This window comes from Crassostrea angulata, chromosome 8 (assembly GCF_025612915.1).
Source record: "Crassostrea angulata isolate pt1a10 chromosome 8, ASM2561291v2, whole genome shotgun sequence".
Lineage (NCBI taxonomy): Eukaryota > Metazoa > Mollusca > Bivalvia > Ostreida > Ostreidae > Magallana > Magallana angulata.
In genome coordinates, this window is record NC_069118.1 from 54,967,749 (window position 1) to 54,994,022 (window position 26,274).

At 35.1% G+C, this 26,274-nt stretch overlaps 1 protein-coding gene, 1 long non-coding RNA gene and 1 pseudogene across 2 annotated transcripts; 1 reads left to right on the forward strand and 2 right to left on the reverse strand.

The window, feature by feature from the left end:
- Positions 1 to 1,910: 1,910 nt before the first annotated feature.
- On the reverse strand, positions 1,911 to 11,355 carry LOC128161115 (probable Dol-P-Man:Man(7)GlcNAc(2)-PP-Dol alpha-1,6-mannosyltransferase; annotated as a pseudogene).
- Positions 11,356 to 11,562: 207 nt separating this feature from the next.
- Positions 11,563 to 13,505, reverse strand: LOC128158163 (uncharacterized). The gene is made up of 3 exons (XR_008239924.1): positions 13,403 to 13,505; positions 12,284 to 12,615; positions 11,563 to 11,637 (listed from the first exon to the last, which is right to left on the reverse strand). It is a non-coding gene; the product is annotated as an uncharacterized LOC128158163 (long non-coding RNA).
- A 2,980-nt stretch (positions 13,506 to 16,485) lies between these two features.
- LOC128158153 (uncharacterized) lies at positions 16,486 to 22,269 on the forward strand. Its single transcript, XM_052820910.1, has 11 exons — positions 16,486 to 16,552; positions 17,093 to 18,366; positions 18,675 to 18,762; positions 19,173 to 19,223; positions 19,315 to 19,428; positions 19,516 to 19,629; positions 19,745 to 19,855; positions 19,936 to 20,046; positions 20,167 to 20,256; positions 20,669 to 20,756; positions 22,161 to 22,269. The coding sequence occupies exons 1-11, from the start codon at positions 16,486 to 16,488 to the stop codon at positions 22,267 to 22,269; spliced, it is 2,217 nt and encodes a 738-aa protein (XP_052676870.1).
- The last annotated feature ends 4,005 nt before the right edge of the window (positions 22,270 to 26,274 follow it).

The window sequence follows — 26,274 nt, forward strand, 5'->3', positions numbered from 1 at the left end:
TCATAACCATTCAAAATTTCAAGCCTCTATCTTAAAGCGTTTTTGAGAAAAGTCCGGGACAAAATGACTTTTTGAAATTTTTAAAAATGACGTCACGTCAAAACGGGAGTGACGTTCTCTTTAAAACTTTAATATTTTTGAGGGACGCCAACTTCCAAAAATCTCTGAAAATTTCATCAAAATCGGTTAAACACTTTTTGAGTTATGAAGCAAAAAAGGAGTCAGAAGAAAAGAAAAAGAATAATAATAATAATAATAAAAAGAAACCGAAGAATAACAAGAGGGTCTTCCGTTGAAAACGGAAGACCCTAATTAAAAAAAAAGACTTCAAACTCAATATTCCCTTCACCCATCCCCTGCCAATATCTCCAAAGATCTCCCTTTCAAACAATATCAATAATATTTTTTCAAATTAAACTTTAAGTTCAAACAAACTATACAATGTAACTGTAATTATATTCTACATAACTTCACTTAGCTGCACTTCATCAGATGAATTACCATTCTCTGAGACATTTTTTCAAACGTACAGGGGAATGTTGAATGCTAAATCACAGAAATTCTAGAATCAAAGTACTGAAACAACTGGTGGGAGTATGTTAAGGTTATTTGGCTGCTTTCATCAGTGCTACTGATGAAAGCCTATTGAAAAGATAACTGATACTGAGAGTTAAATATTATATCATTGGCCAATGTGAAATATTTATGCATGCATTAAATTTAAAGTTTGTCTCCGATATACAATCAGCGGTGATTGATGAAGGCAACTCTTCCAAAATATTTTACATTGCTGATTCTCTAAAGAATATTTATTGGATAAGGGTTGAAGCACAAAGGAACCAATTTGACTTTATCTAGTCTTCATTTAGCAACATAAGCGTAACATAAACGTCTAAAAAAAACAAGCTTGGTTGTCCGACAATGCCCTTTGTCGTTGATAAAAACTGACAACAAATAAAAGATTACAACGTCTTGTTACAATAAATATCATGTACCTTTCAGGCCATGAAAAAAAACTAATGCATGCATGTAATGGCTTTTAAAAAATTTATAGTAAAAAAAGATAAATGCACAAAAACATTTAGTACAGATAAGCTGTGATTAAGTTCCTTAACTACCAGTATAAATAAACCATGTTCATTGAGTTGCTAAATCAACAGAAATGTTACTAAAACATGTTAACTGAATTTATAAACATTCATATGTCAGAATAAATGGTGAGAGGTTTTGTTTTTTTTATAAATCTTATCATAGCTTTATTTTTTCTAATAAATCTCATCATAGCCATATTAACTTATCTTTGCAATATATGCTAGATAACATTTTTGTATTTAGCTATTCCAATAACATTTCTCCTTACTGTCAACTCTGTACTATATCATCCAAAAGTTTAGGCCTATACATTTCAGCACTTTCGTTGATATCAGGTGCGTATATATACTAATGGGATAGGCAACTTCTACATCACGCAAGACTTGACAAGTCTTTTAAACTCTGTTCTATCCCAGTATAATATGTCGTTTTTAATTAGATTATTTATTTCCTCTTGTTAAAAGGAATATGTTTTTCATACATTTTTAATCATATGTTGTAATCTAATTTCGATATAAAGAAAATAAACATCAAATTTTACATTATCCTGGAAATGGGACAAAAACGGATCTTGGGGTTTTAAGAACTCCGTCGTTATTATGATCAGATGAGGGTTATAAAGTACAAATAGCAATTCTAGAATAATTGTAAGATATTTTTTTAAAGGTGTTTTAACCATATATCTGGTAACATGCTAAAAATGACCTATGAAATCAAATACCGCGTAATTTTAGCGAGACTTGCAAGAGTTGCCTACCCCATAAGTATATACGTCCCTATATTATATATATATATATATATATATATATATATATATATATATATATAAAAATATCAAAAATATTAAAAAGAAAAAATATCAGAAATTGAGACTATTCAACCTCTCACACAGAAAATAATGGCCATTTTCTGACTCAACTCAAAACTCTGGAATGTCTGAATAATCCCTGATAACTTATGGACTTTAAAACTTATAAATATCATATGTCATATTGCACTAACTATTCACACAAACAAGGCCGCTGCTAGGAAATTCTGGTCTGCTTGGGTCGTCTGTCGTCTAACTCCGCGTTAACTTGATTGATCAGATTTCCTAGTAGATCCAACTGTCAGCTGGCTTTTACATACAGACTGCGTTTGAGGATCCAGATCTTTGGTTTCGTGGTGACTCTGATCGGTGGAAATGATCGCAGGTCCACACGCAGAGTGTCGTAACTGTCAATTTTAGCTATAACAGAATGTGTGTTTTGATAAAACTGTAGAATGTCGTCGTCTCCGACGAAGATGTGAGAGAAATCTAGGATGGCGCGAGATCCTGGTAGTATATTCTCAGTCTTATTATATCTGAAATGAAATTTCAAAATAGAGCTAGGTGATTAAAGACATGTATACCAATGTAGATGATATACATGTAAATCAAGTTAGGTTGATAAGAAATTATACAGTAAGCATATAAATCAACATTAAAAATAATGCATATATCTTTATATTGAAGGAGTCATGTGGTTTCATTAATATTCATGGGTTTCAATTTTCAATGCATTTTGTGAAACACAGTATCCAGAATGTGTATATTTCTGGAAAATGACTCTCCCAATACAAGTTGTTGTCACCGACAGGTGTTTTACTTCAACGATTATGTGAAATTGTTTTGGAACATAGCTGCAAATATTTCTGCTGCCTCAACAAACAATGAATAGACCACAAAGGCCTAATACACCAGAAGTTACCTCCACTTGGGATTGATCTCTGTGAAGCGAGTGACCCCAGTCTGAGCGGCAGGCACATCGATGTGAAGATTCACCGCTGTAGTAAACAACAAAATAAATGGTCACTGATTCATAGTTCACTCTAACTTAAAAAGGTAAAAGATACGTCACCTAATTTATAAAATCATATAGGCCAGACTCTTTAAAAGGAGATTTTAAAATGTCCACGGCAGCTTTCATCGTGGGAAACCCACTGTCAGTCTCGCTTCTCTTACCTCTATCGCCATTGTAATTTCCTGAACTGATTTACAACTTACAATTAAAAGAAGCAAGATCAACGGTGGGTTTCTGATGATGTACAGCTTTATACTAAAGCAGATATTAAATTCCTTGTGATTAATTACATCCTCAGAATCCACGGATTATCTCTCATTTATGCTGCTATCCAATAAAAATCAGTGTAACAGAGAGAAAACCAGTGGGTTTTGACAATGGATTAATTTAGAATCTACAATATATATTCAATAAAATGTTAAGCTAGCAGTCCTCTAGGAATCTGTTTCTGATTTAGCTTTACCTATGTAAGGCTTCTCCAGCTGGTGTAGTTTCTGCATGGCCTGACCCCCGGGGTAGTTCTGGTGGGACACAAACAGGAACACCGTGGTACAGGTGATGTTCCCAAAGATGTGGCACAATGCTGCCATAGCAACCAGCTTTTTGAACCAGGATTTAGAACGATTGGCCCAACTAAAACAAGGAATAAATATATGTATAAAATTTAAAATGGTTTTGATTAAAACTGTTTAACATCAACTAGAACAAGAGGCCCATGGGGCCACATCGCTCACCTGAGCAACAATGGGCGTTCAAAAGATATTGTGCCATATGGTCCCTCGGTAGAAAAACAAAAAATACATATTGTAAAGTATTCGAATTTTACACTTATTTTTGTATACATGTAATCTTTGACATTGTACCTTCATGAAATATTATTTTTTACCAGAATAAGAAAATTCTACGCAAGATATAAAACTAAACATTTGGTAGAGGTAAACTGTTAAGTTGTTAACTTCCAAATCCCTATATTTTCGTTCTGCCCCCCTCCCCCCCTTTTGTAAAGTGATCAAAATATATGAGAGCATATATGTACATTTTTTTCATCAACTACTCAGTACGTACTAGTTATTGTATTAAAAAAATAGTAGTTATTGTTTTTTATTTTAAAACCCCTACATGTATAGATGTGAAGAAGAAAATTGTACCTCAATGTGCTCAATTCCTCAAATTAAAAACATTCAAAAATTTTATTTGTCTTCTCCATTATAATTAAATGACTGTTATTTACTTCGCGTACAAACCAGGATAATTTTCCGCTGTAGTATTCTTAGGAATAGCGATAATTACTTTATCCCCGCAACAGAAATGTGTCAGAAATATGGAAACTGTTTTAAAGATGTCGTTTTTATTTACTCGTGTCTGAAAAACTATCAAAATTGATGTAGATTTCACATTATTTATTGTATAAAGAGGGGGCCCCAGAGAGTAGGTATATACAAAATATCATTCTTTTATTTTGTTTGTGCAAGTATTTAACATACTCTAATTCATAGAGAATTTCTAATGGTCAACCAAAATTTCAGCGTCAATCGTAAAATTATGAGCAAGACACAGAGCTCACAGTTCGCCTAGGTTTGAGTCATATTTTGTTCACATGAGTTTATTACATTCAGCTTATGATTTTTAACTTGGTATTTTCTATTCAGCATTTAAAACGGAAAAAAAGAATGGTCTAAGATTTTATATTCTTTTATTAACTCAAGACCAGTTCACTGGTATTTGAGGTTCAAAATCAGTGTATACAAATGTACACAAACACAGTGAAGGATCAAATGTTCAGTAGGAGTAATAATGACGAAAAATGTTGAAAAATGTTAAGTTTACAATACAATAAGATGTTAAAGTTGGTTTCTGAACGAACAGACTTTGAAAATTTTCTTAATAAATATTGACAATTTTTTTACTTTTTTAATCTTTAGTTTTTAAGATATGTGTACAAACATAGAATTGTGAGCAAATCTCTGTATCTTGCTTATAATTTTAAGCTTAACACTCAAATATGGTTAGTAAATAGAAATTGAAAACAATTAAACATAAGAAACATTCACTATAACAAATAAAGAACACAATTTATTTTTTCGAAATGAATCATATATATATACATGTATATACCTACATATTTCCGTCAGCAATGTCAAACTTTATTTAAACTGAATAAACTCGAGAAAATGCCGAGCATCGCAACAAAACCTATTGCATTAATCTACCATTACGCAAAAGATAATGCCGATCGAATTACCGATAGAATGAATTGTATTTCATTATTTGTTGATACATCAGATTTTGCTTAATTTGCGCAGGTAAACAGTTAACTGTTTGATTTACCAAAGTCTCTGTTTGATTAGATACGTAAAAATCACGAAACAATACAGACGATAGTTCCCAGGTTACAAGCAGAAATAATGAAAACGAAACGAAAATCGGAACAAGCTAACACCAACGTCATGTGTGAAAACTGTCAACGCATTGAAATATTTAGCCTCAATTTACTTCACAAAATCGGCAACAATATGTTTTGCATGTTTCAAAAATTTCCCTTCATACGCGAACTGTTGCACAACAAGCAAATTCATCATAGTCAGATCGACCCTTTTTCGTATAATGTCATGGCTGCTTTAAACAAAGAACCTCGTTTTAGAAGTATGGAATACGAGTCTAGGTAAAATGGGTATGCAAACCCGGGCCGTGGCAAAATAAAAGCCAAGGCAGATCGACAATCGTCAATTCCAAATACGCATTATTTTGCAGCAATATTTACAGCGAATACAAATATACTACTCCATCAAATATCCTGAAATTTTAATGAGATTGGCAGATTAATAACTGCCAATCTTTGTTTTGCCCAGACCAAGTCTTGCCTACCCATTTTACCGGATACCGGATTACCGGATGCCGAACCTGAAGCTATTAAACTGATTGAAACACGCATTTCCTTTATTATTATTTTCGTAATAACTCAGATTTGAAACAGAATTAGCACTTAATTTTTGCAATTTATATTTTCCTTCCCATAAGGATAATTTATGCTAAACTACGTTGAATTGGAATCAGTAGTTCTTGAGAAGAAGATTTTTAAAAATGCACCCCCCTTTTTCTACAGTTTCAAGGTTTTCTCCGCTTTGAATACAGATCGGACTTTTATTTTTGCAATTTATATTCGCCCTCCCATAAGGATGCTTTGTGCCAAATTTGGTTGAAATTGGATGAGCGGTTTTAGAGAAGAAGTTCAAAATGTAAAAAGTTTACAGACGGACAGACAGACAGACGGACAGACAGACGGACAGACGGACAGACGGACGACGGACAAAATGTGATCAGAATAGCTCACTTGAGCTTTCAGCTCAGGTGAGCTAAAAACCAATCAAATATAAATTATATGTTTTGTTAAATACTTGAAATTTAGGAAAGAAATTGGGAAAACTTGGAAATGCTTACAAAAATTCATCATCAAGTCATGCACTGTCTTGCCTCCTACAGTATTTTTTATGGGTTGTATTTTGATTCTTAAAAACCTTACAACAGGAACTTGAATTATGTGCAGACATTTTAAATTTTTTAGTAGTTTTAACAAGTTTACTAATTAAGTTACCTTTCTGCCCAAATATGGCAAATTTTAACATCTATTCAGTAAAAAAGATAACTGTTACAGAAAGAACTTACATTTTGGCGATGCCGGCAGCAGCCAATGTATTGAAGACAGGAACCACATAAATAATAAACCTCAGCTCCTTGTGAGGCAGATTGGAGTACAGGAGAACGTAACCCAGGGCAGGAATCAACAGGGGTCGAAGGTAAGGGTTCAAGGCCAACCCAACCGGCACCAAGAAGAAGCTCATAGACAGGGCCCTTGGGAGGGCTGAGGTAAAGTACCACAAAAACGGCTCAGTCTTAGGGGTCAGTCAAGGAGTGCATTTATGAGGGTATGTAGTTTAATACTGCAATCATACTGTGAAATTATTATAAATCATTTTTCTCAAAAATTCTGTACAGTTTTTGCCATGCCATGTTTTTGGTAATTGTTTATCTACACAGCCAAATAATACACAGTTTACCGATTGAAGGACTTTACAACTTAAAATAAGTATTAAACATTTAAATGCTTCGTTTTCACAGCAATATCCCTTAGTTAAAGGACAATGAAAGGATACACCCCATTTGGAGCTCTGGTTGTCCACCGTGTTAAACCACAGGACCTCACCCTCGGGCCACAGCCACCGCCTCCAGAAGAAGCTGTCCACCAGCACAGTCAGACCTGACCGCAACAAGAAAGATGATATGTAAATGTATTGGCTAACTTGGACATTTACAGATAAAGCAGACATATACACTGTTTTGACTAACTGAAAAGAAAAAGGACTGACCTGGTGAACATTAAGAGACACACAATTTGGCTATTTTTTTCTTAACAGAATTAACTTTATTCCCCCTAAAGCATTTTACCCTTTACCCCTAATGCCACGATATGACGCATTGGTCATTTCCCTAATGACGACTTATGACGCGTCCATATAGAACCCCAATATTCTTTGTTTATTTTACTTGTCTCAAGCAAAATTGAGTGGTAAATAACACCGTATATACACAGTCAGGTTATGCAATGGTTTGACAGATATCACGTGATACACACACCTGTGAAGTTTAAAAAAAATGGCGGCATCGGACGATTATGACAGAGATTGGTTTAGATATTCTAGATGATTCTGTGTGTTTAAAATTACCCCCAAGTGGAAATAAACATGACCAATCCACTTCCTTTGAAGTTTATGACAGGAATTTGGTTGATTAGCAGTGAATTAGGGCTAATTCACGACACCTGGGCTGTGTTCAAGATCGTAGCTGCTAGCCTAGCCGCTAGGTCGCAGATATCTAGGTCTATTGAACGGACCGCTAGGTTAGCCGCTAGGTCTCAGATTTGAAGTTGGAAATATTCAACTGAAGGCTTATTACATTTACATAATTTGTTAATTTCAAGCGGAAATATATATGTTAAGATTCATTATAACTGAAAGGATGAATAAAATATCACTATATAAATAGATTTCGTGTTTGTTACAAAGTGGTAACTAAGGTGGCCATCTTGAATTCGATGCTTAGCATAAAATATTTAGGCTACGAATATCTACCTAGCGGATAGGCTAGCATACCGTTCAACAACGTAGCCGCTACGTAGCCCTACCTAGCCGCTACGATCTTGAACGCAGCCCTGCATGACAACAACAATGGCGGCCTCCGAACATCGGCACATGTGCATTGCGTCAGCCTGGGCATAATTCAACACATTAACTGTGGATCTTCCCCAGTATTTTGTAGTTATACTGTTCCATAAAATAATTTAAGAAATAAAACCCAATAGAAACTAATATACAATGCTGTAAACGCTTTACATCGGTGAGGGGGGGGGGGGGTGTCAAAAAACGAAGTCGGTAAATTATTAGCTCATACCTGGGTCTGAACTAAATGTTTAGAAATCCCTCTTTGAAAAGTTTAATGTTTTGACTGAATTACAATAACAATTTTGAAATAAATATTGCTTTAAACACGTAACTGTGCAGTCAATAAATAAAATAGTGTACAGGTATTTTTACCAGAATTTCTGTACCTTTACTACAGTATCTGATATAAATTATATAAAAAATAATTATAAATGATATAAATGCAAAACTTTAAAGAATTCTGATTGCAGTGATACATGGACCATGATAGTTTGATAAAATATTACTCTAGGGATGAATTTTTATATACTTTTGATTAAATCTTGATTGTTGTGTATTGGTCTCAATTCGCAAGATAAAACAAGTAACACATTATTCAAAACATGAGAAAATATTTTTGAACAATAGTTGATCATATGTTAAAATCTCATTCATTAATTTTCATGTTTACAGTGATTTTTTTTAATGTACAGGTAAAATTACCTGAATAAACTCACCTAATTAATTTCTGTTAATTTATTTGTGTACTCTAAAGTTATAATGTTAAAGTTCAATCTTTCCCGATCACAGTGGTATATCATATGGTATGGTCAGACAATAATTCTTGTCAATAACTATAGTAAAACAATACCACTCAAACAGTGAAAAAAGTTTCAGGGGGAAGCTAAGAAAACCTTATAGGGAAATGACAAATGCGTCATATGGTGGCATCAGGGGGAAAAGAGTTAATAAACTCATAATCATATTCACTTAAGAACTGAAGCTTGCAAATACAAGTTATTGTAACCACACTGAATCATATCACATTTAATTACAGTATCATGCACATACATGTGCATAAATACACAATGTAACTATTCAAACTTTACTTACCAAGAAGAAGAAATCCTGCCGGGACTACATTTTTCAGTAACTTTCCGATGCTCAGTCTCCTGGAGAAGATTTCTGCGGCAAGGATCAGTCCAAGAAAAACAGCCAGTTCCGAGCGGAAGATGATGATGGCTGCTCCAGATATCCATAGAAACTGGGTATGATTCTGCTTTATCCATGCAGCTAATGCCAACAACACTGTCCAGGAAAAAGATAGAAAGAAAGTCAAATATTGTTGAATCATCGGATTTGTTTTAGTACTATGGGATGATCGAGGGTTTAGTGAAAGACATCTTAAAGTTTACAGACATATAAAGAATTATTTATGTTTAAGCTAACATGGTAATATTTATGAACTCAAAAATAAAGTTGCCCACAAAAAGGTACCCACATATTCCACAAGTTTCATCTTGCCCTAAACCCTTGATCATTCCATTGTACTAAAGCAAATCCAATGATTTAACAATATCTTTTAATATCATGAAATACAGAAGAAAAGTCCATAAATATTACTGATAACAAACAACCTGTTCATAGAGAAATATCATTTAATTAAACACTTTAGTCATCGTTCATATCACATGGTATCTAGAACAAACACTGCATTTTAAAATCTGATGATGACAATAACTTACCAAGTACAAGAGCGAACGTATTCGGGAGTGGGGGGGACATTTAAAACATGAATTGAACTGTGTCACTGTAATCAGGTACAACCAGCGCTTGACGTCCGGGCCAAAGCGGAACTTGATGGCATTCCCAAAGACCGAGAATGCTCCAAGAACATACAGACCTAGGGCTATACGGACTGAAAAATACAACAACAAAACCTTAATATTCTGATTCAGTGAAGTTATGGACAATTATATTAAATTTATTGACTGAAGTACAATGTTTCTCAATTAAAATGGGAAAGTTTGGGGGTTTTCTCAAAACTTTTGATTTCAGAGCATCTTGCTGTAAACATTGGTAAATCACATCATACTGGGAACTCAATGTAATAAAGTAAATGTTAAATATAAATTTAATTCTAACCAGCTGTCATACACAAAAGCAATAATTCACTTTGTTTTCCAAAGGACTGTAAATTTGGTAAAATTCAAGCTATTATCTTTAATTACCAATCCAATGAATATGGTTAAAGAGAGCTACATGAAGTATGAATTCCATCTCCACTGGGGCTAAAAAATGGGAGTGAAGGATGCCCAATACTTTAGATGGGAGGTAATATCCCTTAGTGTTCTTTGGCACTGGGAATAGAATATGATATTGTTTTCTGAAGTCTCCAAAAAAGTGAAAGTTTTTGAAATATTAAGACTGTTTTGACCATAATTCATCAAACATATTTTATACATACCTAAATACTGTGAAAGAAATTTGGAGACCTTCAGAAACTGGCACAGATAAACTGCAGGTGCTGTTGTCATGGCAAGAACAAGGGGCCCCAAAAAGGTTCTGGGGACCACTCCAGGGAATTCTAAATGGTCATACTGAAGGGAAACAAAGATTAAATTTATGAACTTCAAGAAAACTAAAAACCAAGAATGAACTTAATCTTTTTTATCATTATGTTAAAACATATTTGTCAAGTACATAGGAATTAAAAGTCAGAATTTAAATACATTTAATTGACTGGCACTATCTAATTAAAATTATACTAGGTAGATCTTTTATATAATACTCTTGTATTTTGATATGTCGCTGTTGGAATCTAACAACATCCTGCAGACTGGGGTCATTGCAACGCATGTTTTTTTTTTTCAAAGGAGAGACTAAGGGTAATTAATTAACATTTAAATTTACTAAAAGTCAAGCATAAAACAATTCAGATATTAAATTCCTTGTGATTAATTACATTCCCAGAGCCCATGGCTGTCCAATCAGTGTAACGGAGAGAAAACCTGTGGGTTTTGACAATGGATTAATTTAGAATCTACAATATACATGTATATTCATTAAAATATTAAGATAGCAGTCCTCTAAGAATCTGATGCTGTTTCAGCTTTACCTATGTAAGGCTTCTCCAGCTGGTGTAGTTTCTGCATGGCCTGACCCCCGGGGTAGTTCTGGTGTGACTCGAGCAGGAACACAGTTGTACAAGTGATGTTTCCGAAGATGTGGCACAATGCTGCCATGGCAACCAGCTTTTTGAACCAGGATTTAGAATGATTGGCCTAACTAAAACAAGTAATAAATATATGTATAATATAAAGTGTTTTGATTAAAACTGTTAAACATCAACTAGAAAAACCTACCAAATACAAACTATATGTTTTGATAAATAATTGGAAATTAGGAATGAAACTGGGAAATGCTAATTACAAAATTCATCATCAAGTCATGCACTGTCTTTTCCTATGACTCTTATAGTATTTTTTTAAATTTCAAATTTTAAAGGTCCCCGGTTCAAGTCCAATCTGAAAAAACATGGCGGTAGTGTGTCCAATTCGCAAACCAATTCAATTAGCATAAAAATAGCAAAAATTAAGTATCCCTAGGCATGGTTTTCATTAAGTATAATAGCAATGTCCTTTATATATAAATATGTATCTGAATCAGAAAAAACAAATGTGGAATCATTTGAATTTTGTTTAGTTGATTTTGTTCTGTGATCTACCTCAATCAAATTATAAAACAGTGTATTTATTTATGTTAAATCTTAAACCAATATAGATAGGATTTACTTACAATTTTTCACAAAGTTGTCTATTCAATAACTAAAGATTGTTTTCCAATATCCACAGACAAGATTTAATGATTCCACAATTAAAAGATGATATAAAAAGTTCTAAATGTTTTATTGAGATATTCTGGGGGGTTTTTCTGTCAATTTTCCATAGCAATAAGCAATGTGAATTTGATAACTTTTCTTTTTCATGCATGTCTAACATGAAAAGATAGCATAACACATGAAACTAATACACATTTTAAAAGTACACACTGTCAGTTAGATTGTTACATGCAGTCAGAACAATATTACCCACTAAACAATTGATGTCAAATAAGCCAATGATATAGGATACATGTATAATTAACATAAAATCAACAACACCAGTTACCGACCTGCATGTTATAGGCTCTTCTATTGGACGGCTGAACAATGACCTTGACCCCACTCTTGACCAGCTTCCGGACATGCTGAGGATTTGGGGGGGACCCTCCTCTCCAAAATGCTGATCGTCTCCCGTCGAATGGCCATGACCTTGGGCCCCTTGGACAAGAAATGCTGGGCCACCTCATAGTGTGCAGAGAGGACCCGGGAACAAATCGGCTGTGTTGTTTTCCTCCTCATCCTTGAATGGTCAAGGATATTACCTTGGATGGAAATTGCCTTCTGTTAGTTCTTTGGTCTCTCTTTATCTCTTTGCTCAAGGTTTTAGGTCTCAAATACAGTCCTACAAAATTATTAACGTGGATTGTGAAAGATAAAGTTTTCAAAGCATTATAGGTGGCAATTTACACAATCTAGCAGGTAAGCTTTGCAAAGATTAAATACAATGCAATATGATGCATATGATTTTGATTCCTCAACCCATCCTAACTACTGCCAAAAAATAAATGTATAGGCTTAATTTCTCTTTATAAATGCAACTCAATTCCTCTGTGCCAAATGAAGTGTGCAAGTTGTGTTTTAATCTAATGTGACAATCCTCTGACATCCTTTCACTACTGTGTCTATTTGTCTGTGTTTTCTCTTCTCCATGTAATACACATGCAGACTGTACCCCCCCCCCCCCCCTTCCAATGCCTTAAACGCCATATGAAAACTGCTAGTTTCGTATGAAATAAAAAAATATATATATCACTTCTAGTTTATTTTTTTAATTCATGTGCGGACGTCTTTTTTTTCTTTAGAGGTCTCCGTGACCCGATTTTATGAATACCTCCCGTGGCGAACCTCAACTTTCATGTTATTCAGTTTTAAAAGCTCAACCTACCGAGAAACTGGAACAAATTTCGTTTCAGTTCGATTGCTAAATATTGTTACTTTGTTCTGGAAAATTCTAAACTAATTCAAAATACGCATTTTTAAACAGATCGGCATTAACAAACAAAAACATTTTGGAGCACTGCCATCAGCATTTCTTTTAAAATTATGTCGAAGTACAAGTCATGGCAGAAACAAAATTTATATTCAACAAGGGTCCACAAAAGCAAAATGTTGTATAGAACAGTACTTACTCCTTCCAGCTCTGTCTATGTGCCTTTTGAATTGTTTTCGTCTCTCTAGTGTAGGCTATCACCGATTGTCAGTTGTCTGCAGATATTATTGTAAACATGTCCGACACAACTCAGCCAATGAAATCGCAATTAGCAGCACACCCCCGTGTGTACAAGGTGAACGCTGAAGGACGTGTTTATTTTTAGACGAAAGGGGGGGGGGTGCAGTTCCACTGTATACTAAGTATATACTCTGTATAACCAGACCCCACGTTGCAAATAAATGTATAATATACATGTTAATTGTTAATTTCACTAAAGATTATATTATTAAAGTCATTTACATATAAAAGGGATGCAAAATAAAAACTGAAAAGAAGCATACATGTATGATCGAATGGTTTATATATGAGAGAGAGAGAGAGAGAGAGAGAGAGAGAGAGAGAGAGAGAGAGAGCTGTCGATCTAGGATTTTCCCCATTTTTTTGGGGGGGGGGGAGGAGGTCGATCTGCCCCGCCCCCATTTTCCACCCCCCCCCAAAAAAAAACAAACAAAAAAACAAAACAACGATGCAACATTATATGCATGTGAATAATTATACATGTACAGTTGTTACCGATCGTACTTAGTCATTCAAACTGACGGAATATTTTTTGACAGTTCTCTTCAGTGATCAAGTCACTGATTCCGAGTCGCTATACATATGTCTCTATTGGTCAGAAAGTAAATCTATGCACTTCATTCTTTAAAAGTCCTCCTCTCTACGTATACTCATGGACATCTTGTAGACAAACCGAGTGCATGCTTTGAGTTAAATTATTACAGAAGCCTCAATTAATCGAAATAGTGAAATGGCGCCCTGGATCAGGTGTATTGGTTCATCATGTATTATAGTAGGGCATGACTTTATTGACCATTTAATGAATATGCATTATAATTCTTTAAAAATATTCTCTAGATCTACTACATGTACTATACTCTGTCCCAAGATATACCGGATTTACATTTTGCTTATAATAATTGCATGATAATTTATAAATACCTCAGGGTTCAAACGGTGTTCATTCAAAAGTATGAAAAATTTCCAAGATTTCTCAGTCGAAACGCCCCTGTTAGCTTATCAGGTTTCAAAACAATGATTTAAAATGTGATGTCTACGGGGATTTTGTATTGCAGGAGGCCCGGATGATAACGTTTTAAAATTGCGCGATGTATTCCGAGTGTATTCCGAATGGAGAAAAGATGTAAACATTTCCCATTATAAATCGCCGTAAGGAATCGTTTTTCGTTCCTGTGAACTTTTCCGAGTAAAAGATGTGTGAATTATCTTGGAAATTATCCCTTTCAACTATTTCAATTGCACTTCTTTCACACTGTTAGAAACTACAATGTATCATAAAGAAATCGCGAAATCCATGTCTCCTTGGTCATGGGTGTTGGTGGGGCTCTATATCTATCATGTAGGGAAAACATATGATCGTACGTACACATAGGCGTCGGAAGCAAATTGAAAGTGGGGGGGCTAGACTAATCCTCAGAAAAAAGTTATTCCCAAAATCATGGAAATCCTAATCCGTGGGGGGGGGGGGGGGGGGGGGAGTATAACTATACTTCCCAAAAAAAAATTACTTACCCAAATTTTTTTTTCCAAAATCATGAAATTCCTAATCCGTGTGGGGGGGGGGGGGGGGGGGGGCTACTATGCTTTTGAATCTAACTTCTCAATCTTTCAAGTTAAATTGTAAATTTAGGAACAATAATCTTTCCTGCGAGAATAAGTGGGGGGGCTGAACCGTCTATCATGCTATGTTTCTAATGTTTAGGTATAACTTTGCAAAAATTTGCAATGCTTTAGGAATGCATTTCTAATGATCAAATGAAATTTGGGTGCCAGTCGTTGAGTTTTAAGCAAGATACAGGGCTTACAATTCTTCGTCATGTAAACAAGGCTCGTGCCCTGTTTTTGTTTACATAGGTTCAATATACCAGTAACAAATCTTTTTAAAGCTGGTTGTCTATCTTATTATTCATTTTAAGTATAGATAAACAGTTCCTAATGATTAACACATTCATTTTAGGTCTAAAACTGGAATTTTCACTTCAACATTTAAAATGTAAACAAAAGCATTGTAAACATCAAAATCGAAAAAATAATTTTTGACCAAAATCGTGACCATGCCCCTTTAACCCTGATAATTCTGTTTAAAAATCATGTGATACATTTTACCTATAAACTTTATTTCCTTCGCTTATAAATGCTTTAATTACTGTGTATTCGCTGCGCCGCCTTGACGTCAAAATTCAATATACCGTCGTATTCAGATTTCTATATAGTGCTAAGCTTGGTAGATTATATTATTTTGTACTATCTCCGTATTACAACTCGAACACTAGTGAAACTTGTATATACAAATGATAGCCAAAAAACAAAAACAAAATGAAGATTTATAATTTGATTTCTTTTATCATAGAATGTAGGTCTATCAACACTTAGAGTAGATGTTTTAGTTTTTGTTGATTACCGTGTATATGCCTGCACCGGGTACCCCGACCACCGACATGTTTACGCACCGTCGTAAACAAAATATTATTTAATTATAACATAATACTTTTTAAAAAATAATACTGTTTTAACTTAATTGTTGGGGTTTCTTAATCTTTATGCCAATTTTCGCAATTATTTGCTCTTAAGTTGGGAGATATCTGTAATTCCCGAACCATCCTCGTATACCTCGTTATTTATTAAGTATAGTCAATGCATATAAAATTTAAAAAAAAAAGATAAATATAAGACTAGGTCTGTCTTACTCCGACTTTGTCTGATGTTTAATCATGTTTACAAATCTAGTAAAGTAATGTATTAATGAATGCTTACCAATTAATGATCTCTTTATTGGAGTCAAAACAAAATTCTGACCGATTAAAATGGATTAAAATATTAAGACGTTAGGAAAAGGGCTAACAACAAATCGTTATGAAACGTAAATTCAACAATCTGAGTTGAGGATTTCCATAGAGCATAATAGTGAGAGCCTCCGTGAGTTGTTATACTGACCCCGGCGCCTACTGATAGAGGGGAACAGTATGCGTCGTTTGTGACGTCATGGATGGAGCTACTGCCTTAACGTTTGGTATTTTTCTACTATCTGCGATTCCATCTTACGTTCATGGTAAGTCTTGATTTTAATTTCAGACGGTGAAAGAATTCTCAACGTTTATTGTTGTAGGGTATCCGTTGACTTTGCAATCCCATATCCATGCTTCCATGCTTTGAAATGACTAGTGCAGTGGTCTATCATACAATGAAGCAATCCGTCCTTTAAGTTCAGCGGTCTAACGAGATTTTAAAATCTTTGAGACCCTTAGGTATTTCCCATTGTCTCAGCACAAAGAAAAGTTTGGTTTTTGATGTGAAAAGTCCGTTAATTAATCGATCTTTGTCAGTTAAATTTAATCAAGTTGTCAATTAACTACATCCGCTTTCATACAAGTTTTCCCTTAGTTTTGATATTCAATTGACTTGATTTTTTTTCCTTTGGTAAAGATTTTTTATATTGCTGCATGTTTCATTTTTTGCCCACAAAACATCCTCGCCACCTCATACTTACCTCCAGATATTCGGCAATATGTATTTATAATTTTATGTTGTTCGTGGATAAATTGGCAAAATTGTGAAGATTTAAAAAAAAATGTGTTTCAATAATTTCCAGGTCTTATGGACAACAGAGGGACTAAATTTGTGCTTGGTTTCATGGAGAATTTCCAGGCGACGTTATTCAGCGAGCTTTTCATTAAGACGTCCAAATCACTTCCGGTCTCCGTCAACATCACCAGTCCGAGATGGCATACATCCGGCATGCACCTCTCTCTAACCGTCGTTTCCGGTACGGTGGAACAGGTGAATATTTCCAGCTCTCTAAGAATGACTGGGAGTTCTCTCAGTTCAAAAGGCCTTCTCATCGAAGCTTCGGACGAAATCGTTGTCTATGGCTTTAATAAAGAGCCCTTTTCTAATGACGCATTCCTTGGGATTCCATGTGACGTCATCGGTAGTGAATACTACGTCACTGCATATCTTCCCTCATTTTTTAGTTCAGAGATTTTGGTCGTAGGAGTCTCAAACGCAACTTCATTACAAATCAAACTCAGTGAAACTCTTCAGCCATTAGTATATTTCCAAGGTGGCAACTTCAGCAAAGGTCAATGGATAAATTTCACCATCGACGCTTATGATACCCTGCAATTACAAAGCGCTGGTGATGTCACTGGGACATTCATAAAGTCAGACAAGCCCGTGTCGGTTTTTAGTGGTAACGTATTAACAGCAGTAGGCAACGGGACAGCTGACCACCTTGCCGAACAACACATATCGGTCGATAAGTGGGGAATGAGCTACGCAACCGTCCCGATACCTGAACGTATTGTGGGCGATTATTTCAGGTTTATCGCCTCTGAACACCACACTAAGGTTGTAATTCAAGGTTTAGACGGTTCTTTTCAACACACAGAAACACTAACGTTATCCAAACCCGGCGATTGGGTGCACAGACACTTTTCCTCATCCCTCTATGCTTTCATTACGTCAGACAAACCCATATATGTCGTCCAGTATTCACTGAGCCAGGTAAACCGGAACATGGCTGACCCGTCTATGATTATCATTCCGCCAATGGAACTCTACGCCGCTCACTATGTTTTCACCACGCCCAAAAGCGCCACCGGATCCTACGACAGCTATTTCATGTTTGTCGTCAAAAAAGTGGATCTGGACGGACTGCGAATCAATGGGCTTCCCCTGAATGCAACGGAGATCCGGGAGTTTCCCGGGGGAGAGTATGTGGGCGGATATGTCCCCCTGTCGGAGGGGACCTACGATATCCGCCATATTTCCCCGATCTGTGTGTTTGGGGGAGTTCTCTACGGTAGGGGATGGTTCGAGACTTATGGATTCGCTACAGGAATGAGACTGACGTCCATTAATGAGGTATCCCAGTGTCATTATATTGAACTATCTCCAGAATATAAAAATCCCTACATAGCCTACATGTAGTATAATAACAGTCATGTATAAATCATACATTTAGAGTCAGTATTTATTGCTCGAAACCGGAATTTTACAATATTCATAATATTAAAATATTTTTCAACTTTAATATCTCGCCATGCGTTTGTATTGTAGTTGTGGTTAAATTCAAACATTCCGCCTGAGACTTTCCTTCTAACCTACACTCTCTAATGGTTTTTGTTGGTAATATGTTATATTATGGTACACCTTTGAAATTTTTTATCTAGCCGTGTATACAAAACTCACAATCTCCTGGGGATGGCCTGGACAACGATTGTGACAGAAAAATTGACGAGGAAATAGAGAATAACCAAGGTTTGCCTTTCTAAGATTTTGAATGCCTAAACGAAATTTTTTTCTTTGATGGTGCATATGCGGATATAAATTTAGCTAAAACAAATAAATTAAAAATTGCATTACATGATCGTTCTTTCATATTCATTTTATTTTGTAAACCATGAAAAAAAAAATAAAATAAACACACCCTCCCAAAAAAAACCACATCAAAAAGAAAAAAAAAAACAACCCTGCAACAACCCCCCCCCCCCAAAAAAAAAATTCCGAAAACCTTAAAAACAAATACAAAAAACCCCACACTGTTCCATTGATTATACTTACTTATCACACAAATGATCAACTGTTGTACTATATTGATATCCTACTTATTTGACTATCTTCATTGATATTTGAGATTCTGTTCTGTATCGATATATCTATATTGTCAGATGATGATGGTGATGGTCTCGTAGACGAGGATTGCGCAGAGCCGTACCAAGGTACGACCACCATAAACTATTTATCAAGTCTCCTTCAGATTTTCTATAAGGCTAAGGAAAAAAATATTTCTCATTCAAACATTGATTGCAGACCGACCTTGCTTTGCAACGCCATGCTATAATGGAGGGACGTGCATTGAGAGTGGAGCAAACTACACGTGCACTTGTATCCATGGTTACGACCCGGCCTCAGATTGCCGGTCAAGTTAGTTGTTCAGTTTTATTTCTGTATAAGATAATCCCGTTTCCTATCATTTATTGTCATAATTATGTTGTTATTCTATTTTTACAGCGATTGACTTTTGTCTTAGAAACCCCTGTCCCCATACTAAAGTCTGCTTACCTCACCTCGGGGGTTTCACGTGCGTGTGCACGGCAGGATTTACCGGAACCGATTGTACTTCTGGTAATGAATAACTTACAGTTTTGCACTTAGCTACCATACATTACCTTACCTACCGTACCTTAATTTTGCATATTAGAATGTACAAATATATTTTGTTGTTACTTTTCAAACTCAGATATTGACGAATGCGCAAGCTCACCGTGCATCCATGGCAACTGTACCGATAACGTCAATGGCTACCTATGTCTGTGTGATGCAGGATATGCAGGCCTTCATTGTGAATCAGGTACTTGATAAACAAATATATACTTATTATGTACATGTATTTGCATTTATAATGGTTTGATATTTTATTTCCATTTATAGATGTTGATGAGTGTGCCAGCTCACCCTGTATCCATGGAAACTGTACTGATGACGTCAATAGTTTTCACTGCTCATGTGACGTCGGTTTCAGTGGCATAACTTGCACATCAAGTTAGTCGATTAAGTTTATCTGTTACCAAATGTTGACACGACTTAAAAAAAGTTTGTGGCCACAGGTTCTGTGTATGTACTTCTTATGTAAACAAAATCTTGTGTTTTCCCGTTTTATAGCCGTGTCCAGCTCTGAGTGCTCCTCTTCTAACTGTAACGTGGTCAGGTGCTCGATTTTCAATCTCCAGTTAGGAACTGATTGCTACTACGGTACGATTCTTAACTTATTACTTGATATTCATAATTCTACTCAAAGGAATAAAATAATTCAACATATTTATAAAAGTATTATATTACAAACATAACTGGTTGTGACACATTTAGAAAAAATAAATAGATATAGTACATTGTACGTGATCCTTTAAAAAAATGAAACATTGTTCAACAAAATATTTAACTAACTCTAGTTTGCATGCGGTATTTATCTAAATCTATCAACTTCCATAAAAGTATATTTTTACTCAAATTTAGTACTCTTTCTTTTTAATGCAGAAATCATGTGATGTTACAATTAATGCATCATAGGAACAGGGCACTATAATTGAAACTTAAATATGAGTCTAACGCTTAAATTCAATTAAGCTATTGTTTGTTCTGATTTCTGTTTTCTCCATGACAACAGCCTGGGTATCTTGCCTACTGTCTGCTCTGGTCCTGGCAACTCTTTCCTTCTGTGTCATATTCATCTATGGAATAAAGAAGAGGCAAAGGTAAGTTGTTTAGCTCACCTGAACCGAAGATTCGAGTGAGCTTTTCTGGTCACCTTAGTACCCGTCGTCTTAGGGTGCATGTTTTAAAAAAGCTTCTTCCCAAGAACCATTGCGCCGGAAATGCCAATATTTACACCGCAGCTTGCATATCTATTCTAAATTGTTAAAGACTAATACTGGGGTCCCAAAAGGAGTTAAAAGTTTTAACATAGAAATATATAGGGAACATGTTTAAAAATCTTCCGAAGAACTAAAATGCTACAATTGTGGTATTACTATGCAAGCGCCCTCAGATTCTAGATTGTGAAAACTGGACCCTCGGACCAATATATTGGTGCCCCAAGAGAGGTTTGAAATATGAAAGGAATCATTATAAATTGTTAAAATCACGACCCCCAGGCCAATACTGGGACTCAATGAGGGGTACAAAGTTTAACATAGAAATATATAAGGAAAATGTTTTCGAATCTTCTTCTCAAGAACTACAATAGGTGTGATTACAATACAAGCATCATAAGATAGTGTAGATTCTAAAACAATGACACCCGGACCAATACTGGTGCTCCAAGAGGGTTTCAAAGTTCAAAATTCAAATGATTGTTAAAACGGTTACCCGCCGACCAATACTTATGTTCAACGTAGAAGTACAGAGGAAAACTAAGAATATTTTCAAGAAATACAAAGCTACGTCTAGTTATTTTACTTATAAGCATCATCATATCTTTATATCTTCTTATCAAGGTCACAGTGACCTTCTTTTCCTTTTAATAATCATTTATAGTTCATTTTACTTTAAAACCTTGGGGTATGGGATAATAATATTGGTCAGTTGAATAGCATCTTAGATCTCAGGATATGATATCCAAGAAGTCTTCTTTTTATGTTAAATTGTTGTTTAATGTCGAATCTTGGAATATGTGAGAGTTTGACAATATTTTCAAAGAGTTTCTTATTCAAACATTTCGAAATAGAATAATACAAGAACTTTGTTCATGTTAGCTATTAGGCCCATGAGATTATTGTTCAACTTATGAGTGTCCATCCACATTTATACTAATAATCTAAAACCAAAGATTCAGTAATTCCTGAATTGTTATACACTGTATGCAATGATCAGAAATTCGAAAGTACGCATCTCTGAAGTTGTAATTGTTCGGGAAAAAACCCTTTATTTTTAAAGCTTTCAAAAGCCCGCGCACTGTTTTGAACTTTGAATGCTAGTTAAGCTATCTGATAAATTCGGTTTTTCTCCCTATAGTTATTTAGGACAGAGAAAAATAGTATTTGCCAAGACTGGCAATATACATCTTAAACGTAATAATATCAACATTAATTTTCTGTAGTTATGTTTTATCTATAAATTCCATGCCTTTCAATCAAGATTAATAAATTTTCATTTTTTAGATTGTCAAAAGAACAACGCTCTCCATTTCCATTCGAGGATACGACTTTGGGAGAATCTAAAAAGAGATTTGACGTCAATGTTTTTAGACAAAATGGAAATAAATCATGACAAAGAATCTTGTCTTTTTTATCTATGACAAGATAACATAAGTTGTATCTATAAGCTTAGGAACATGACCACATTTTGTGTGGTGACTTTAATATGCGACTCCGGAGCCTTTGCCATAGCTCCTGGGGTTGCATCATCTTCCGCCAAAAACGTGGACGCCCATACCAAGACCAAGGCACCAATCGTGGACTCCACTGAGGTGTGGCGGAGGGCGGCCAGGGTCCTTCCTCCACGTGTACTCGATGGCTTGACACTTCTGGTGGTCTTTGCTCTTGCCTTGGTGGATCGATCTGGCCATGGCGTTTTTTGCTCACTTGAGCTAAGAATTCAAGTGAGCTATTCTGATCACATTTTGTTTGTTGTCCGTCTGTCTGTCTTTCTGTAAACTTTTCACATTTTCAACATCTCTTAAGAACCACTGAGCCAATTTCAACAAAACTTGGCATAAAACATCCTTAGGCTAAGGGGATTCAAAGTTTTTAAGATTAAGGATTACGCCTTTTTACAAGGGGAGATAAGTAGGAACTACTGAAAAATTTCGAAAAGTTTTCAAAAATCTTCTACTCAAGAACCAGAAGGCCAGGAAAGCTTAAATTTGTGTAAAAACATCCTCAGATAGTGTAGATTCAAAGTTGTGAAAATCATGATCCTCAGGGGTACCATTTTGCCAGGAAAGCTGAAACTTGTGTGGAAGCATCATCAGGTTGAGAAAATTCAAGTTTATTCAAATTATGATCCCCGATGGTAGGATGTGGTCACAACGGGGGGGGGGGGGGGGGGATTTTTTATAGGAGTATATAAACTTCTTTAAAAATTTTCTAAAAAAAATTTGCCTAGAAAAGCTATAACTTTAGTGAAAGCAACTTCAGATAATGTAGATTTAAATTTGTTTAATTCATTTCTTTATGGGACCACATTGGGGTTTCAGTTGTACAAAGGAAACATTTTAATTCTTCACAATAACTGAAAAGTTATTGTATATCCTTTTACTTATATGCAAGAATTTCTACATATTGCTGATTCTTTAAAATTGTTTAAACTTATTTGGCCCTTGGATGATTATTGGGGCTCACAAGGGGTTCAGAGTTTGATGTAGGTTTATATCCTGTATATAAACAATTGTTAAGGGTCTTTTTGAGAACTGCAATGCTGAATGTGATATGACTATAAAATCATCCTGTTAGAAAAGGGACTTGATTATACATGTAAGTTTAAGAAAATCAAAAGGGAACTGGATTTTTTCATTCAGGATCTACATGTTTTATACCATATTGTACAGATATTTTGTATTATGATTCCATGCAGCTGAATTTATCATTCCTATTGTTGCTCAGGTGAGCGTTGTGGCCCGTGGGCCTCTTGTTCTTTGTAAGGGAGGCATAACATTTGTTTTGGAGGCTTAAAACAATTATATTTTGGGAATGGCTGCTTGAGTAAGAGGAGAAGAGTAAGAACTCGCCATGTGCGCATTAAACGATCTTATTTAAGATAGTGGAAGTAATAAAGTTATAGGTAGGAAAATTTTGAAGAAAAAAATTCATATGTCCCAGAGAAAGGGGGGTTTAACTCCCGGAACCATTCCTCGATCCCCTCTGGATCCGCCGATGCAATATACCTTGGGTAGTATATAGATTAAAGATATTATGGCAAACTGTGCGTGTTCTGTATTGACGTCATGTTTTAGACGTGACCGTGCTTCGTTGCCACAAAATATTCTGCTTTGGATAACAATATAATAAATGTTTTTGCATAAACTAAGGTGTTGAGCATGCCTGTCGTGGAAAATTTTAAACAGACAGCAGCATTGTCTACGTTTATTTTATTATTGACCCTCGTATATCTTTTGGGTGCAATTCAGGAAAGCATATCCTGGCTTATAGGGCGCACTTGTCATCTCAATAGCCTTGCAAACTACTTTGTTGAATACTTTTTTCGAATGCTGGATTTGTCGAATATCGAATTCAGATCCCAAAATGACAGCATTCGGAAATAAATTAAGTTAATTTTTAAATAATTTGTTCCCGTGCTTGAAGGAGGGGTGGCAGTTTGGAAAGGATTCCAAGGGTCTAACACATGGGGTATTTCGAGTCAATTTACCCAGCAAATGTCTAGTATTTTGTCTAAAATTATTAAAAGAGGAAAGTGGTGGACACGGTTTGCATTTATCATATACAGTCTTGTACAACTTTTCATTTCATTGAAGCTTTTGTTGAATTTTTCACCCTTTTATTATAGATTACAATTAAGTATATATGCGAGTTTATATCACCTAAGCGTAAGACTGGTCAAAGAGAGATAACTCCTATCCAAAACATTTCAATAAAAGTTGAATAATCAGAGCACTTTGGTTTTTTTATTTTATTTTCTTTAAAAAAAATACTATACTAAGAATAATATGTTTTTTCATGTTAACTGTGAAAATATATTAACAAGGGACACTATTTTAAAACGCAAAATAACCCTTCACCCCCCCCCCCCCTTCCCTTGAACTTATAATTTAGTTGTTTGAACGGTTAATAGCGAATTGCATCAAATATGACTTTTATGTCCGATCAAACACGTTAGCCAAAATGTTTTTTATAACAATATCTTGAATTTATTAGCATTAGACAAATGTTACACACTGACAGGAATATAAAGAAAACAGGCGATGAAACTGAAAAAATACTCTAAAAAGCCAATATTAGGGCAGATACGAAACTGGAAAAATAAAACTAGACACGTAGTTACAACAGGGGAGGGGGTACACTTATTTTGCCTACTGACATATTACTTAAAGTTACTTATATAATTCAAATAATATACTTGTCCCTCTACTTTTCTGTCACTGTAAGAAAATATAGAAATTATTTTGAAACGCATTATAACAGCTTAATAGGTCATAGATACATCCTGTAATAAAGCCCACATACCCCGGGACCCTACGGATTAGAAGTAGCGGAGTTTTCTGGGGGAGGGGGGGGTCAAGTCTTGGCCCCTTTCCACTTGCATGGAATAGCGATGCTACGCGCCTGCATGATACCATAACATATCTAACATTTCTATCAGAATTCTTTTATCTAGCAAAACATCGACTTTTGTAGTCTTTTAAAAAAAAACTTAGTACTTCAAACATATTGACACTGACTGCTGTTTGCACCAAAATCTTATTTAGAACCTCAGTGCCAGCTATTCTATAATATCCGCCCATACGTTGGTATAGACTCATTTTGATTGAAAAACATAACGCAAGTCATTCAAATCCCTGTTGCAGTTTCCCTCTATACATTAAAATGTTATTTGTAGCACATTTGAACCTTTGTAGAAAAAATAAATAAATAAGTTCGTAAATTTTGAAATATTGCCTTTGGGATTTTTCTTTATTTTCATTAAACAGTAAATTTTAACATTTCTGTATTTTGTCATGCGGGGATATAGAGGGAGGGTCGGTACCCCTTGGAAAACTTGAATTTCTTACTTATGTAGTAAATTTGCTGAAAATATGACTCGGACCTCCCCGGGAAAAAATTTTTGGATCCGCGCATGCATTTTACACTGAAATCAAGAGTAATTGTGCCATTTTATTCACCCTTCCTCTTACTTGTGACCTTTGACCTCATCCACTTGTCAGCATGTTTAATCTTCATAATGTTTACCAACATCAATGACTAAAGTCTTAACACATTAACCTATTGACCCATCGACCTTTTGAACTGGAAATATACAGGGGTCATACTATAACAATGGGCAACCTGCTTACAGGGTATGGCTAAACTATATCATCTATCTATAACCTAACAAGATTGCTCACTTCTTCGATGGGACCTGGCCATTGACAAAGAGGATGTTTTTTTTTCATCTCGGATGCAACAATCAGCATTGCTTCAAAATAGTATTAGAATTAAATGTTACAGAGTTTAAAATTTCCAACTGATAATACAAACATTCAGACATTTTGCTCCATCCAATTAAATCTGAAAGTCCAATTTATTTATTTTGTAATTCAAAATTACAGTTATAAGGTCA

Bases quoted from the DNA above. Each gene is read 5' to 3' on its own strand.
- LOC128158153 (XM_052820910.1), top strand. From the start codon at position 16,486: ATGGATGGAGCTACTGCCTTAACGTTTGGTATTTTTCTACTATCTGCG. The intron at 16,553-17,092 runs GTAAGTCTTGAT...AATAATTTCCAG, and splicing joins GATTCCATCTTACGTTCATG to GTCTTATGGACAACAGAGGG. The intron at 19,856-19,935 runs GTACTTGATAAA...TTCCATTTATAG, and splicing joins AGGCCTTCATTGTGAATCAG to ATGTTGATGAGTGTGCCAGC.